Here is a 15,452-nt window from a genome sequence, read left to right as displayed (position 1 = left end):
GTTGTTATCGTTGCTTGACGCGCGTCGCGTTGTGCCTTAGATCGAAGAGGAAACAAATACGAAGAAACCGAGCCACGTGAAAATCGAGCCTCAATTGTCGAAATGCTCCAGACTTTACGGAAATACTGTTGAATCGACTTCAGTGGTGTTAACAACTTCAAAGACTGATCACCCTGGTTTTCTTATGCAACTGAAAGGCTAATCACGTGCCATTACATTCACTCGAAGGCTCGAATATACGCCATCAGTGAACAGCAACATAATGGACAAGAAACACCGCTGATTTTTTTGGAGTAGAGTCCAAGTATACGAGGTTTGTGATTCATTGGCTTGCTTGACTACTCAATGGCAATGCGGACAGAGATTGAGCCCTTCTTCGTCTGTACAACAATAAGATCATGGTCATAAGAGATGTCTTCCACCGTGGTGTTCACAAGCTTAGATCTTGGGACAACGTAGAATGCCATGAGGGCTGCCATGATGTGTAGCTCACAGTACGCCAGACTGTGATACCGTTAGCCGGAGCTACGTGGAATGCTTGGAGTGTACTTACTTCTCGCCAATGCACGATCGGCTGCCCTTTCCGAAAGCAATCAGCTTCTTCTGCAGCTGATAGTTCGGCTGGCCATTGATGAGCCATCTTTCAGGTGTAAACTCGTCAGGGTTGGGGAAGAGATCCTTGTTCCAGTGGTTGATCATCGAGGTCATGCCGATGGGAGTGTTTCTGGGAATCACGAATTCGGTCTTTCCATCCTGGCTCTTGTAGACTAACTCTTCCTGGGGTGCAGCTCGTGCGGACCTGTGCGAGACACCAGGCATCATTCGTAAACATTCTTGCAGGATGGCCCAGAAGTACGGTCGCTTCTCGAGCTCGACCCATTTAATGTTCTGTCCGTTCAGGCCATTGAGGTCCTGCATGAGGCGAGCATAGACTTCAGGCTTTGCGAGTACCCAGTATGTGAAGACGGTCAGAATGGCCTGGGGAATGTGGTCAGTACTGATCATTCCAATGAGATCAGCGACTTACAGCAGTAGTTTCGGTACCAGCAAGCAGGAAGTTAAAGCCTTCACCATTGAGACGGAACATAGTCTCCTCCCATGTCTCATTTTCTAGCTGTGCCGTCGAGTCGACAAGACTCCCGAAAACTCTGCCATTCTCCGGGTTTTTGACTGCCTGCTGAATGTAACCAGGGATAACGACATTCATCTGTCTCATCACTGACTTGATATCTTCGCCCAGGTAGTCTGCCATCAAAGGCATAACTTGAGCCGTTTTCCGTGCGAGTGCGTTGTGCCTCATCATGTACGCACTCTTGAAGAAGGACTTGGTCCAGGTAGCGAGGTTCGGCTCCCAACTCTCCTGAGCGACGAAACCCATAGGCTCACCAAAAGCATACTGGGAGATAACATCTGCAGTGAAGCAGTTGAAGGCTTCCTTGACATCGAAAGCTCCTTTGCCGGCAAAAGTCAACATCTTGTCCGTGGTCTGTCGAGCGAAGTCATGCACCTCACCCTCCAACTTTAACATTTGTTGACGGGAGAAGAACTTGGAGAGGGGCGCCTTGCGTGCACGATGGAGATTATGATCGACTGTAGAGAAACCAGTGACAGAGACAGGTCCGGCACCACGAGTGTTCAGCTGATGCTGCCACTTGTCGCGAACGCGTCCAGGGCCGGCATAGATCTCGTCGGTGAAAGCAGGATCAGAGCAGTGGAGCTCATCTGGGTTGATCCTGACGATAGGACCATACTGTTCATGCATGCGAACAATCACTTTGCCATATCGTCCAAGGAGCCACCAGTCGTAGTAGGCTTCGTACAGGTAGGATGCTGCCGCGATCTTGGGACCAGGGAACCGAGAGAGTGGGTGGAAGGGCGAGATGTTGTAAAGAGCAATAGCGATCCGGTACGCGATCCAGAGAGTAAAAAGCCACACAACACTGGTCAGAAGCACGATGGACGAGAGCTTGCTCGAATTCAGGGCTGTTTGCGACTCCATGTTGGGGTCGATCTGATGGGAACTGGCACGGCACAATGTCACAATTCACAAGAGGACCTGGCAGGCATCTCACAAGACATATATATCTCCATGGGCCTGAGCTTAGAAGAACACCCCACTTCAACTGCGGCCGAAACTTTCCCCGCACACCAAAATAAGCACGTTCTGGAGGGGTGCCACAACAAATTCCACAATGCAGCTGTATACTTGATATTATATCAAATTGTAGTTAGGTGACTAAAACTGTATTTTGAAACAATATTCACTACGTGGTGTTAGAGTAATTGATGAGTGAGTGCACGCACAGGCACTCTGTGAGGCATACAGCCCAACTCCATTGTACTACTGTTACGATCCTACGTCCTGCGATAGGACGGCAGAGCAATGAGTAACCACCAACCAAACATGGGGACCTGGGGGAAGGCGCTGTAAGGGACGAGCCGCTGAGGGCGATGTGCAATGTAGAACTTGATGGATTTGATAAGGGGCAAGTCCCGGAGCAGGACTTGCAGAGTTCTAATACTCCTGCTTTGGAGGTATGCAGGCCTGCTGCGGAGGTGACCGGGGGTTGTATGCCTATGCTGCTGCCAAGGCGCTAACACTGGGCCTAGCCCATTACAGGCGCAGCATGACAAGGCCCAGCTGGCGCCTAATGGGACCAAGCACACCCACGTGACAAGCTTGTCAACGAGCAAGGTCACATGGGTGCTCGTCAACAAATATGACGTGGTGCTCATCAACGAGCATGGTACAATGCTTGTAAACAAGGCGTAATCCATCTGGATAGGCCAGGACCAAATCCGCTTGTCAACGAGCAGATCTGGTGGACTGTATATAAGCACATAGGAACACAACCCTTACGGTTTGTGTTTAACCTAGTCAATCAAGTTTGTCATTGGAATCTTAACCAACCTTTGAGCTAGACAGATTGCCTGTACTACTCATTGTTACCCTAAGCCATTGTTAGGTATTTCACCCAGGCAACTTACCCCACTGTTCCTTCACGCCTTACTCATCCCCAAGAACCAATTGAATAGTACTTATGAACTTTGCTTAAAGTACAACTTCAACAACTACACTGACCAAAAAGGTACAGTACTGCTGTAGATAAGCTGAACAGTATATTGTCAGGCCTGGCTGATATAGTACTGTTCCGGCTAGAGCTCACCATTAGAGTGAGCTGTGATACCTTTTGGCTTGCTTGGCTCAGTGGGCTGGACCTGAGTCTTGACATATATACCTGTGACACACCCTATGTCACGACCCCCATTTGCAGACCGAGCCTTGACAGGCCTTGTCTAGACTTGCAAATAGCATATTTGTAGTTTTTTTTTCAACAGCTTCTAGCTTATTTAATATTAGAGATATGGCTTAGTAGTATATTACACAATAAAAGCGCACGGTTCTCATGACAACGCTAACGGTAAACATTTGGCTTGCATCCCATGGGATGGAACCAAATTGTACCATGGGATTCCCACAGGACTTTGGGACAATGTCCCATAGGACTCTGGGATACTGTAGGACTATGGACAATCACTACAGTTGTAATGAAAGGGCGATAGAGATGAGCAACTAATGCCCTATGGGTGTGGGCTAGGCTTAGAGCCTAGGAGCAGGGCAGTCATGCTTTTCCACCTGTATAAATATCAACGATGCAAGATGAATCCTGTTGATTCAACTTGCACATGCCTTTTGGCATAGGTTGGTGCATATAATTGTGCATATTGTCTTTTGGACTCCACCCCTTACATCGAGTTTGCACCAGTAGTAAGCGTTGATCCTGAACTGTTCCTTCTCTTAAAGCAATTTCTTGCCCAAAGGCCTGTCCCTCCACAGTGGAAACACATATTGGGCTTGTCTGGCACTTGTGAGGTGCGTGGTGCAGGCAAAGCAAATGGGTGGTGCCTGTTACAATCAAAGGGCAACCCGCAACAACACTGAACGAACAGGACTACGCAACAATATGAGAGGAGCCGAGGAACTGTAGTATCGATCGACCCAAGCAGTGGGCCACGTCGGCAACACTCGGCACAAGCAGTATACTCGGTACGAACGGTATACTCGGCACGTATACTTGGTACGATCGGTATACTCGGCACGGTCAGTATACTCAACACGATCAGTATACTCGGTACGATCAGTATACTCAGTACCGAGCAATCCAAGCAATCCAAGCAATCCTCTGCTCATGTATATAGCAAGTAGACACGCTGCCCTTATGGCATTGTGTTCAACCTCGTCAATTTTGGAACCCTTCAGAACCACACGAGCTCCGCTGCATGTTCACATCACCTCCACAGCCTTTGCGTTCCCCTCTTCTCGACCAGCGATCATGTTCATCAAGACTGAGCCCATTCCCATGACGGGCAGTGCCCGCAATTCGCTCATAGCCGTCTCGGTGTTATGGGTCGTGTTCGCTACCACGGTTGGCTTTCGGTTTCTGGGTCGGATTTGTGGAATAGGTCCTGGTCTTGATGACGTTTTATCAGCTGTAGCCTTGGTAAGTCATACAGGAACTAGGGTCATGGCTGGATTAGTACTTACGATACTCTGCAGATCTTGGCTGGCAGCACAATAGGTATGAACGCTGTGTTGTTCACAATAGGTATGTCCGGCAGTACTACACGAACGAACGCTGCAGTAGTGATAAGGCTTAAGGTGTCGGATGGAATTTTGACCCTACATCTCCAGTATTTTCAAAGTGTATGTGAAATCTTGGTTGATATGGGTGGGTGGCCATGCTGACACCAAAGCCAGTAACGAACAACCTGCCTCTCATCATGCAGATAACCTTTGCATTCATGCTGATCTACATCTGGTGTCCTGCAGCCCTCAAGATAGGCCAGCTCGCCCTCTACGTGCGTGTCTTCGCCAATCAGCTGCAAAACTGAGTGTATGGTGTCAGCACTATCGTCGTTGTCTGCGCTATCATGTTGAACTTCCTCTTCATATTAGTTTGCTGTGTTGGCCTGCTTCGGTTTGGGAGGTGCTTGTGTGAACATTTCTTTGGCCAGGTTCAGTAAGTTGTCGCCTCCAATGTGTATATATACGAGCACGCTGACAGTCTTGCAGTCCAAATCTACGCCATCGATCTCATCGGTAACTTGACTGGAACCTCGCTCACAACCTTCATGCTCTGCACCGTCGAGCTCATGTTGGCAGGTTTGTGCACCAACATCCCCATGCTTCAGCCTTTCTACATACGTTTGAGAGTCAAGTACAAGTCCTCGTCGATGAGCAACTCCGGCGGACAGGGTTCGCACAAAGCGTCAGGATCAAGGCAGTTGGGAGCTGTGCAAGTCAGGCCAGCGAACTACATGGCATGGATCGAGTGGTGAGTACCTACACGATCTCCTTTTGTGACGACATCTGACAATATGCAAAGCCGACAAAGACCAGACTATGGTTACTGCCGACGACGCCAGCTCTGAGCGTAAGCTCACTGCCGATCAGCCAAGCGATGCGATTAGCGTGCAGAAAGACTGGGTGGTTTCTCGGGTTTGAGTTGCACACTGGTGTTTGTTCTGCATTATCTGCTCTATGTATGCAAATGCAGGTGATGGGCTATGGATTTCCAATATGACTTCAGACGGATATTGTACCTTCAGCCGCGTTACTCGACGCATTGGCGCCGAGATCTCCAATCGATCGAGCCAGTTGTTTTCGTCGTATAACACGTTTTGCACACCGCCAGGGCTTTTCAATATACCGATGCGCACGAAAGACGGGTAAGCAATGTCAAAAGGATTTCTCCTTCGAGGTGGTGGAGATTTGGCAGGCTTCTTAGTCTTTCCGCTCACTTCCTTCAGCCACCACACTCGCTTCGACATAGTTCGTGCCATACCTGCTAGAGGCTTGCACTATTGTCGGGTCCTGATTGGGATCGATCTCGACGTCTTGTTCATGTATGCCCGAGGAGGGAGGTTCGTTCCTAGAAGTATCACAGTCCTTTAGACCAGAACACCCAAACGGTTTGTATCTACGGTCTCTAGTTGTAAATCTTTGAGCCTCCAGTTCACGCCGCTCTCAAAGCTTTGCGGCCAGATGTTTGCTGATACATAATCTCTTCTGTGCTCGCTCATGGCACGACACGTCAAAGAACCATTTCTCTTTCAGAACTAAGTACACGTTGGAAGTGACGTGGAACAGAAAGATCTGGATACGGTTTGGTATAAATCGTGGTCCTTCCGGTGAAAGAATCAGGTCAGGATTGAATGAAAGGGTTACTGGCTGCAGATGGCCGTAGGCTTTGAGCTCATACCCATAAAGGTCATGTACTCACTCGTTACTTGTCATTACATTGACGGCATCGTTGTTGCTCACTGGCGTCGAGTTCCCATAGTGAATGAAAGCCGGTGCCAGGTGACCAGCAGCTCTAATGCACGTGGTACCTCCAATACTTAGGTCTCCCTCGAGCTTGCATGATACCCTGGGGAACTCGTGAAATGAGACAGTCCGAATGTCCGGCCAGTAGGCTATGTCATGACCTGCAGAAGCCCAGCACCAGGATGGATCTAGACTGTGTTCGTATTGACTTGACTTCCTGTCGTAGGAGTAGTGTGTGGATCCGCCTGTTCGGATTGAAGGAATCTTGGGATACTTGTAGCATCTTGCTCATCAACACGGCCAAAATCTTCAACGTAGGCACGTATTGAGATTTTCGCCTTCGCCTTTTCTTTCCCGTACAAACACAGCTTTCCAATGCTGAGGCACTTCTCGGAACAAGCAGCCGAGTACGAGAGCCGACAAGTTCTATGGCGAACATGGTCCGGGGGGGGGGGGGGGGCACCGGATCTGGATCTCTTAGAGAGCTTTTATGTATGCGCAGCAGTTCCGAATCCCAGCAATGATAAAGACGATATGAGCTGAAGTCAGGCAATTTCAGCATGCCAACCCTTCGGAGGAGGTCTAGACACAGTGTGTCTCTCTAAAACCCGAAAGTATAGCCTTTATTGTGGCGGTGTGGGTCGCTGTAGTATACTGATAGCTACAGTAAACGATAACGTAGGATTATCGGGTCGATGGAATACTGCGCTGTGTTGCTATCTAGTGAGGAGAATACGACTATATACTGACTCTAGAACTTGCTAGTCCAGAACAGTTTAAGCAAGGGTAATAGGGTCTTGTATGGACCGGCTAATACCGCAACATTTATCGATCGATGCCTTCACCTGATGGGCGTAGCAGGTTGCGAAGCCACGAAGTGTCATCAACCGATCCATTTCATTCGTCATTTTCAAACGTGTATGGATCTGGACCGCAGATCGCCAGGAGCCGTCTGTTTGCCAATACGCATAGGCTTTTGCATTAGAACGACTATCATATCCGCCGCATTGTTAAGTTCCGTGTTCCATGCACTCCCATACGAATTCTTTCTGACTGAAGTGCAGCACTCTTGTGGCCGAGAGTCGTTCCTGAAAGACCCAAGCTCTCGTGGGGAAGTGGGAAACGGCTTTCTTTGTTTCAAGTCCAGTCAGGCTCTCAGTGTTGTATGACTTTTCGAATGTACATGCGGTCACGTCGCAAGTTTGTCGGTCATGCACTGTAAAGGGTAAATTGTTGGCATCTTCCTTATTCCAGAAACATCAAGCCTCGTTATTCTGGGCAGCAGTTGCCGCAATCGTAATGTAAGAATTTTGGAACATGGTCACCATCTTTTGAAACTCCACTTCCCAATCATGTTGGTCGCCTTGAATGATGCAGTATGAATCGATCCACAGGTAATCTATACCAAGATCGTAAACTAGTCCAATTGCATGTCGAAATATTCTCGGAATGTTGTTCCGTGGTATTCCGTTGAGCATGTCCGCATGTGTCCCTAGTGTCAATGTGCCTTTTGAAGAACCGCCTGCACCCTAGCGATGGCTCAAGGACGCATAGATGCCATAAGCACCATGAGACTCTTGCAGTTGTACGTCGAACACCTTTATTTTGACCTGGATCAGACGTAAGATTCAAGTGGTAGTCGAGTCGAGTCGCCTTTCGCACACTTGCGACGATCAAGTATACAATCCTGAATCTGATCTCGCACTCAAGCTAGGCTGTCGTTCGACATCGGTTGATTCGACTGGAATACCGTCTCAGCATGCTGAATAGTATCTTTCGCGCTGGAATGCCCTTATGAATATGGTCAGAATGCTTGCCTTAAGGTTCTCATGTGGCAACATACCAAGCCTGATTGTTGTATGTATCTCCAGTTCGCACTTTGGCCGCTAATGAAGAAAGTAGACCACCAAACGGCACCCATCGGTTGCCATTGTGGGTCTCCAAAGTGCAGTCGCTCGATGTCGCTGCCGGAGATAACTTGTTCTTGCTTTGTCGAATGAGAACTGAGTGGTTTCGAGCCAGGCAGTTGCAGGGTAAAGCGTCGGATCGATCGGAGAGAGGGAGGGGCTAAGGAGAGGGTGAGAGTGCTTCTTAACCAGAAGTTGAAATCAGTGCGATGCTTGTGGCTAGTTCATGCCCAGATGATCTCTTGTACAGATCTCTAGACAGCAGCTTAGTAGATTGCATAGACTATAAAGCCTGGAGGGGACACTCACCTCTCAGAGTGACCGCGCGTTCAACGCGTATGCCAAAGTGGCTGGGCATCGTGGTGTACCGTTATTTGAAGTAGCAAAGTAAAGTCAATCGTGGAGTGAGATAAAAGATGTTTAGGAAGCTCAGTGGATTGTGTTGCTGTCCGTGCGCGGATGAGGTGACGGTGAAGCGCCCCATTGGGTTGGCACACTAGGTCGCAAGCAATCGATGCTAAACATTGTATCTGAACAAATCAGAGATACCAGGATACCGGTGGAAATATACTAGACGTTGCAGGAGGAAAATGCAGCCTAAAGTGAACGCTCAACTGGACCAGAAGCTGACATTAGAAGTCAGGGTGACAGTCCTACCACACACGCGACCTCCCCTCCCTCTCCACAAACCGCCCAACATCACCATCCCTCTTCCCCTGCACAATTTCCAAAATGCCCTTCGCACTGGTCTCCGAGCTATCAACCCCCGTACTCGTCTTCAACTCTCTATCCCCTCCCAAATCCGTCACAACATACCCAGGACAAAAACTCCAGACCTTAACCCCCTTACAATGTCCGCTTTGCTCGCTCTGCCCCAAAGTATACGTGAAAGCAGTCAACATATTCAGACTAGCCTTGCTCATCCGATACGCCGGATAATTCGCCCCGGAGACAACGTCTGTGGGGTCGAGGCGAGTGGATATGCTGCCGAGTGAAGAAGTGACATTTACGATTCGCGGGTCCTTGCTCTTACTTAACAGCGGAAGCATAACCTTCGTCACAACCGTTGGCCCAAAAACATTCGTCTCGAAGATCTCCCGCATTTCCTCTCTGCCCGGCCACGCTGCATCCTTAGGCTCTGGACAAATACCGGCGTTATTAATGAGAACGTCCAAGCGGCCGAAGTCTCGCTCGATGCAAGCGAATGCGTCTTGAATTGAGGTGTCGGATGTGACGTCGAGCTGGATGAGGCTAGTGGTTCCCGGGTGGTGCTTGGCGCGGATGGATGACAGGGCTGAGGTGCCTTTGGAGAGGTTGCGGGAGCCAATGATGACGTGGTGGGTTGGGGAAGCAGAGGTGAGGGCGGCGACTGTGTCGAAGCCTATGCCGTTGTTTCCGCCTGTGGTGTTTAGTTTCAAGGCTTGGTATGCGGAGGGTGAAGTAAAGGTTACCTGTTACTAAAATGATCTGTTGCTCGGCAGTAGCAGACATGGTGCTCGAGGTTGTCAAAGTACGTATGAGGATTGAAGAGAACAAAGTGAAGTTCTGCACCCGTGAAAAGATATCAAAGCTTCTGAATCCCTTCTTATGTTTGTTCGATGGTACCCCTCTCAGCGCTAACAGCACAAGACCGTTAACCCCACTATGTCTGGGGGCCTGATCCGCAAGAGAGCTTGACCATCAGGCTGTAGGAAGACAGTGCAGATAATACTCAATTGAACCAAAAGCTCACACTGAAGCTCGGGCTCAAGCTCTTGACATAATGCCACCAGCCCGGCGGGAGGTACAAGCATTCACCAGGTCCCAACACACCCTCGACATACTTCGCTTGTCCGAAGCCAGGGAATTGTTCCTCGAGGTCTTCCCTCATCCGTTGTAAGTTTTGCCCTCCAGCATCTGTGGCTACGCCTCCTTCATTCTTCACGACTCCAATCTCAGGGAACACCTCCATAGCCTCATCCAAATCCACCAAACTCGTATTACTCATATCCACACCACTCTCATCCACACTCCTCGGATACAGCCACTCTGTCTGATCAGGCGCATACAGCCTGACATACTTATACCCCACCACCTGCGCCAATATATTATGATACGGATCTGTATGCAACGGCGATATCGTTCCCTTAGGACCAAACCACGCATTCAGAAGCGGGTCCTCGAGCTTCGGCGTCGCTTTGATGTGTGGGAGGGGATTCGGCGCAGGGTCGCAGTAGCAGAAGTCTGGGATCGAGATGTCGGCGCGTAGAGACGGGATTTGAGCGAAGAGGTCGTGTTGGGCTAGGTAGCCTGTCTGGTGCTTGTCGCGTTGAAGCTCGCTTGAGACGGAGTTGAGCATGTATGTCGACATGAAGTCTCTGAATGTGGAGATCTTTTGACCCCAGCCTGAGTCTGTATAGCTCCGCCCTGTCTCTATGGGGACAACTCGCCTGCCGCCGAGCGTCCGTTTCAGCAGATAGTTTGGATCGTTCCATGGCCGCTCTGCCAACGCGGGCCAGTGCTGTATTGCGTTCTCAACGATGAGAGGTGTATGTGTCGCAGGAGATGACAGCTTCTTTTGGAAAGGGGCCAGACTCATATTGTCATATCGAGGAATGGGTTGACGCAACGTGGGTAGGGACTCGTCAGCTACAGTGGGAAAGGTTGACGGTATCGAAGTGACGTTGTCAAGCTTCAGCTTCTTCGCTGGGCGCTCCAAGGGTTCAGGTGCCGGACCTGTAGACGCACGAGCAGACAGCTCCTCTTCCAGCGCAGCAAACCACAGCTCTGCAAGTTCCTCCCTTCTTGGTGCCGCGGTCAGGATAAGCGTCATGTCGAGCAGTCTGACGGCCTCATCAATCCAGTCTCCATCTCTGCATGCTTGCTTGACTCGCCCTTCGGTAGTGTTCAAGACTCTCCAGAGTGTAGCATCCGTATACAACCTCCTCCAGCAGGTCTTGACCTCTTTGTATGGAACATCGTGTAACTTCTGGTATGCGAACTTTGCGGAGAGATCAGGGTTCGCACGTAATAAAGATAAAGCTGCGCGGCCACATTCTATGATCGAGTCGCTTTCCTGCGCTGTTGTTAGTTCGTGACGGGTTAACTGCACGATCTCATCGAGCGTTGGTGCAGCATTGGACACAGCTATTGCACTAGGCTCTGGTGATGATGGTACTTCTTCGTCGATGTGAGGAGACATGGATGGGGACTAAGGTGGACGTTGGAAGCTTTGGCAGCAGCGCTTTGACCCCACGTGCATCTTCATCCATCGTTTCTGTGACCAATTCTCCGAATCATGACTCCACTGTCCTTGCTTCTGTCAAAAGCTTATTTGGAGCTACTGCGCGTCACCTAACGGCTGGCTGCAGGCACATTGAGCTTTGGGTAGGTAAGACGTGCAGATGCTAGAGTGGCATTCCCATGCGCAGTTCATAGAGGCAAGGTGCTCATTGTGGAATTATATATTGGTTGAGCCGACAATGCTGTCGCTCTCAGGAAACGATACTATCCTACAATGTTGATGTTGTACCTAAGGTAGAAATATCGCTTGTGACATAACATCCATAAATCGTAAGACGTGAACGCCGACCATGTGGGATATCGTGCAAGTACAAGATAAAAAAAAAGAATGGGAAATGGACCGGCAAGCTATGCATATGCAGAAGCTCTCGCCGGAGCTGGGTATCACGCTAAGAACCATTTGGAAGGGGAAGAGGATGTGGAAAGTAGCCCGCCTGCATCCTGCAAGGATGGCACGTCGTAGCTGGTGTGGGTGGAGCTGCGTGTTATGGGCGCATACGAGCGTGTCGTAATCAGACCAACTGGGTCTTGTAGGGATGGAACGTTGTAGCTTGTCTGTGTTGGGCTGCGATGCAAAGAGATACTGCGAGCATGGTGGAGGGCGAGGCTGTTTGACGAGCTCGAGTGTGGTGAAGGAGACGCACGCATCTGCCGTTCCATCTCTATCTCGCGATCCTCCGACAACAAGCCGCCGGGGTCTCGCAGTTGATTACTCGGCCGTGCAGACATTTCGTAGTCTTCCGACTGCTGCGACAAGCGCGACGATCGACGTGCTGGCGGAGGGTATGCGCGGGCATTAGACGTCAGCGAATTGGATGCTCTTGATCCTCTGCGCGGTTGCGCTGCGAAATCGTGTGCAGTAACAGAATCAGTCGGCGAAGGAGCGGTGGTCGATCCATTTTCGAGTAAACCACCGACATCGAAGAACGAGACCCGTCTGCCGCTGCTGGCGCGCGGACTAGGCATAGGGTCTCGAATGTCCGCTGCTTTAACAGTTGGATTGCTGGAGGACTGCGGTAGATCCTCTTCTTTGCCTGGAAACTGCCAATTGGTGTTCGCAAATAGTCCAGACTGTTGAGTTGGCGCTAGGAGACCCAGATCAGCCATGGGTGCTGGTCTAGGCACACTCGTCTTCTTCTCAACCAACTCAGGTTTTGTTCGATACCCAAGTGACCGCGCAAGGTCTTCGTCGCTACCCCATTGTTGAAGTGTTTGCGTGCGAGCGGAACCCCTGCGCTCCATACTGTCGGTGGTAGATGGAGCCTTGAACTTCGCTTTCTTCAGACCTCGATCACGTAGAAAGGAGCCCAGAACGATAGCATTGGAGACGATGGTCGCGGCGAGGATCTCAGAAGACGCAAACATAGAACGAAACTGTTGGAGGCCGCGTCTCTCGATGACCATCGGGACGCGTGCTCCTGTGATGACGATAAGGACAGCCGACATCGAGAAGAGCCCAACAAGCGAGATCTTGCGCTTTAACGGCATGCCGGAGTGAATGATAATGGGGATGGGAAAGGCGATCAGGAGAACATCCGTAATGATATCGGCGACACCCATGGTGATCAGCTGCGCAAAGCCTTGCCGGCATCGTGGTTTTGGAGTTGGCTTGACCTGCCAATAGTGCGTAAAAGGTTGACATTCGGCCAATGTTGCGATCACGACCGCGATAAAGGTAACGACCAGGAAGATGCGAATGGTGCGCAATCCCCACTCGTAGCCTTTCTTCCAGAACCGTTCAGTGAGACGTTTTAGGAACTCAGATACTGTGTACTTGGCCATCCATATGCTGCAAAATGTTAGCAGAAAGCGCTTGATAGAGGGCTGGTGGTCTTACAACATGGCATAGAACACTCTCGCTGCAAGAACCATCTGCGAGCCAATCTCTCGGTGCCGAATCTTGACAGGGTCGTTCAGGGCGCTGACGTTGACATTGTTGGTGCCCCAGATGAGGACCACATGTACAAAGCTCATGCGCGCTATGAGTGGAATGATGCTCAAGGCCATGATCTTGTCCTCCCTGAATAGTCGTTCATTGCGAATATAGCGACCAGACAACCGGAATCCGATGATGACGAGGGAGAAGATGGTACACCACCAGCTGTAGAGGAGGGTAGGGTTATTGGTGGCACGGGTGCGGCGTTCTGGTGGTGACTCGTTGTATATGCTGCGCGGGAGCATCATGCTGCTGAGCAGTCCCCACAGACTCTCACCTCCGGAGAGGGAGCGCTGCTGGATGTCGCGTGCTCAGTGACTCGAGGCGATAGCTGCGGTGGGTCTTCGAGGTGCAAGATTGGGTGCTTGGACCATGTCTTCGCTTGTGTCTTACGTCGCTGGCGTACCGAGGTGCTGGGCGCGGTCGAGGGACACGGCGTTAGGGTGCAGGCACCAGGGGCAGCAGCACCGTCGCGTTGTTGGCGATGAAGGAGATGTGAGGGATGGGTAGGAGAGGCTGAGTACGAATAGAAGAGGAGCCGCGTTATCGCATCCCGCCTAGAACCAGGGTAATCAGCGGGTCGAGCGAGTATGTGGCGGTGTTTCAGTGCAGCAATGCGCCGATTCACACGATCACTGCCGCCAACGTCGCCAACACGGCCGAGTCTTCTTGAGACAGATACCGAGAGGCACTGATAGGCGCAATGATCCTTGTGGTCGCATCAAAGCAGAAGATGTGAGCCCTCTCAGCCTTTGATCTCGCAGTTGAGATATGTACAGGGACAAGCAGAGACACGAGCTAACGTTGAAGGCCTGCATGATACGATAGCGCTTGTCTCTATCCCGCGGTGAGTGTGAGAGCGGCACTTGCCCCAGAGTGCCTGGCCCAAGCAGTGTTCTGCTCACCGCTGACTGGCTGGCTCGGTATCAAATGGTCGCTTGGAGCATCGCTGATGGCTGCTAGGACTCGCTCGGTCAAGGCATGTTCGCGAATCCCCATGAATCTGTCTTGAGATACGGAGCATCTCTGTCACTCTAGCTCAGGTATTCAATAAGCAGGCCCCAGGGCTGCAATTATAACAGCCATTTGAAATGGCCAGTGCCCTGAGTGCGCGGAATAAAAGCAGCGGCCGTTGATCTCATCATGGACCTCCACTGTTGATTTGGCGAACAGACGTGCAGACCGCAGCCCCCACGCACGCTCGCCTGTCTCCGTCCCCCGCTTTACGCACTGACGCATGCCTTTACCGCCTGTGAGGCTGGACAATTGGAACCTCAACACAGCACTGTCAGCCTGGTGGCATCTCCAGCAACCGTCAGCAATAAGCAGGTCGGAGATCGCCTTATGGGAGAGTACAAAGAGAGCGGAGCCGCCTTGCTGATCACACCCAGAAGCATGGAAGACACGTTCAAGGGTCCGCTGTTCAGTGCCAATCACTAGCAAGTCATGATGTGCAAGGCTCGTCGCATCTGGCCAGGTTAAGAAGCCAGGTTCGTGGAGTTGCGATGCCCACACAGTTTCACAGCGCTGTCGGCCAACTGAAGGCTTGCAACGATACACACATCGTTATCTTGTCCTGACAGTCTTACACGATGACGCCACAACGAAAGTCCCCGGAGCTCCAGCTGGCCTTGCAAACCTGATACAGTTGCTCGTTTGGTACCTCCTCGAGATAGATGTGTGGGCACGTGCTTCATCACATGTCAATGTGCAAGGCTGGCGTTTCTCACCAAAAAGGCACGTCTACTGGAGGCCTCCAAAGGCTACACATGGCATGGGCGAAAAGCTGCGCACACGGCTGCAATGCTTCTCAGCCTCTCATTGGGTTTCAACAAGTAAGCTTCGCGCTCAACTTGCTGAACTGGGCGTTGTGTTCAATCTGCATGCAAGAACTGGCAGTACCCAACAGTTTGTTGTTGGCAGCTCTGGAGCTGAAAGCATTGCCTTCGGAAGCATAGGCCCCTACGCGAGAGCGATAACAGGGGGATGCGCGCATGGT

At 50.9% G+C, this 15,452-nt stretch overlaps 7 protein-coding genes across 7 annotated transcripts; 1 reads left to right on the top strand and 6 right to left on the bottom strand.

Moving 5' to 3' along the window:
• Window positions 1–313: 313 nt before the first annotated feature.
• Window positions 314–2,031, bottom strand: BU25DRAFT_395742 (cytochrome P450). Its single transcript, XM_033704799.1, has 3 exons — window positions 1,028–2,031; window positions 554–978; window positions 314–504 (listed from the first exon to the last, which is right to left on the bottom strand). Exons 1-3 carry the CDS (start codon window positions 1,997–1,999, stop codon window positions 339–341), a joined length of 1,563 nt encoding a protein of 520 aa, XP_033560440.1. The 5' UTR covers window positions 2,000–2,031; the 3' UTR covers window positions 314–338.
• A 1,716-nt stretch (window positions 2,032–3,747) lies between these two features.
• Window positions 3,748–4,253, bottom strand: BU25DRAFT_104077 (uncharacterized protein). Its single transcript, XM_033700265.1, has one exon. The coding sequence runs from the start codon at window positions 4,190–4,192 to the stop codon at window positions 3,917–3,919; it is 276 nt and encodes a 91-aa protein (XP_033560439.1). The 5' UTR covers window positions 4,193–4,253; the 3' UTR covers window positions 3,748–3,916.
• An 81-nt stretch (window positions 4,254–4,334) lies between these two features.
• On the top strand, window positions 4,335–5,562 carry BU25DRAFT_472527 (uncharacterized protein; the record flags this gene model as incomplete). Its single annotated transcript, XM_033710853.1, has 6 exons — window positions 4,335–4,502; window positions 4,559–4,705; window positions 4,789–4,860; window positions 4,958–5,021; window positions 5,075–5,336; window positions 5,559–5,562. The coding sequence occupies 6 exons, from the start codon at window positions 4,335–4,337 to the stop codon at window positions 5,560–5,562; spliced, it is 717 nt and encodes a 238-aa protein (XP_033560438.1).
• A 2,025-nt stretch (window positions 5,563–7,587) lies between these two features.
• Window positions 7,588–7,806, bottom strand: BU25DRAFT_344476 (heterokaryon incompatibility; the record flags this gene model as incomplete). Its single annotated transcript, XM_033703002.1, has 1 exon — window positions 7,588–7,806. The coding sequence occupies one exon, from the start codon at window positions 7,804–7,806 to the stop codon at window positions 7,588–7,590; it is 219 nt and encodes a 72-aa protein (XP_033560437.1).
• A 1,082-nt stretch (window positions 7,807–8,888) lies between these two features.
• BU25DRAFT_459775 (NAD(P)-binding protein) lies at window positions 8,889–9,726 on the bottom strand (the record flags this gene model as incomplete). The annotated part of the gene is made up of 2 exons (XM_033710309.1): window positions 8,889–9,634; window positions 9,687–9,726. The coding sequence occupies 2 exons, from the start codon at window positions 9,724–9,726 to the stop codon at window positions 8,889–8,891; spliced, it is 786 nt and encodes a 261-aa protein (XP_033560436.1).
• On the bottom strand, window positions 9,682–11,416 carry BU25DRAFT_472523 (Clavaminate synthase-like protein; the record flags this gene model as incomplete). The annotated part of the gene is made up of 1 exon (XM_033710852.1): window positions 9,682–11,416. One exon carries the CDS (start codon window positions 11,414–11,416, stop codon window positions 9,947–9,949), a length of 1,470 nt encoding a protein of 489 aa, XP_033560435.1. The 3' UTR covers window positions 9,682–9,946.
• Window positions 11,417–11,703: 287 nt separating this feature from the next.
• Window positions 11,704–13,979, bottom strand: BU25DRAFT_395733 (uncharacterized protein). Its single transcript, XM_033704798.1, has 2 exons — window positions 13,355–13,979; window positions 11,704–13,306 (listed from the first exon to the last, which is right to left on the bottom strand). The coding sequence occupies exons 1-2, from the start codon at window positions 13,699–13,701 to the stop codon at window positions 11,902–11,904; spliced, it is 1,752 nt and encodes a 583-aa protein (XP_033560434.1). The 5' UTR covers window positions 13,702–13,979; the 3' UTR covers window positions 11,704–11,901.
• Between the last annotated feature and the right edge of the window lie 1,473 nt (window positions 13,980–15,452).

This window comes from Macroventuria anomochaeta (genome assembly GCF_010093625.1).
Source record: "Macroventuria anomochaeta strain CBS 525.71 unplaced genomic scaffold BU25scaffold_22, whole genome shotgun sequence".
In the NCBI taxonomy this organism is placed as follows: domain Eukaryota; kingdom Fungi; phylum Ascomycota; class Dothideomycetes; order Pleosporales; family Didymellaceae; genus Macroventuria; species Macroventuria anomochaeta.
Note: the sequence above shows the minus strand (reverse complement) of the source record. Positions and strands in the feature narration are given on the sequence as shown.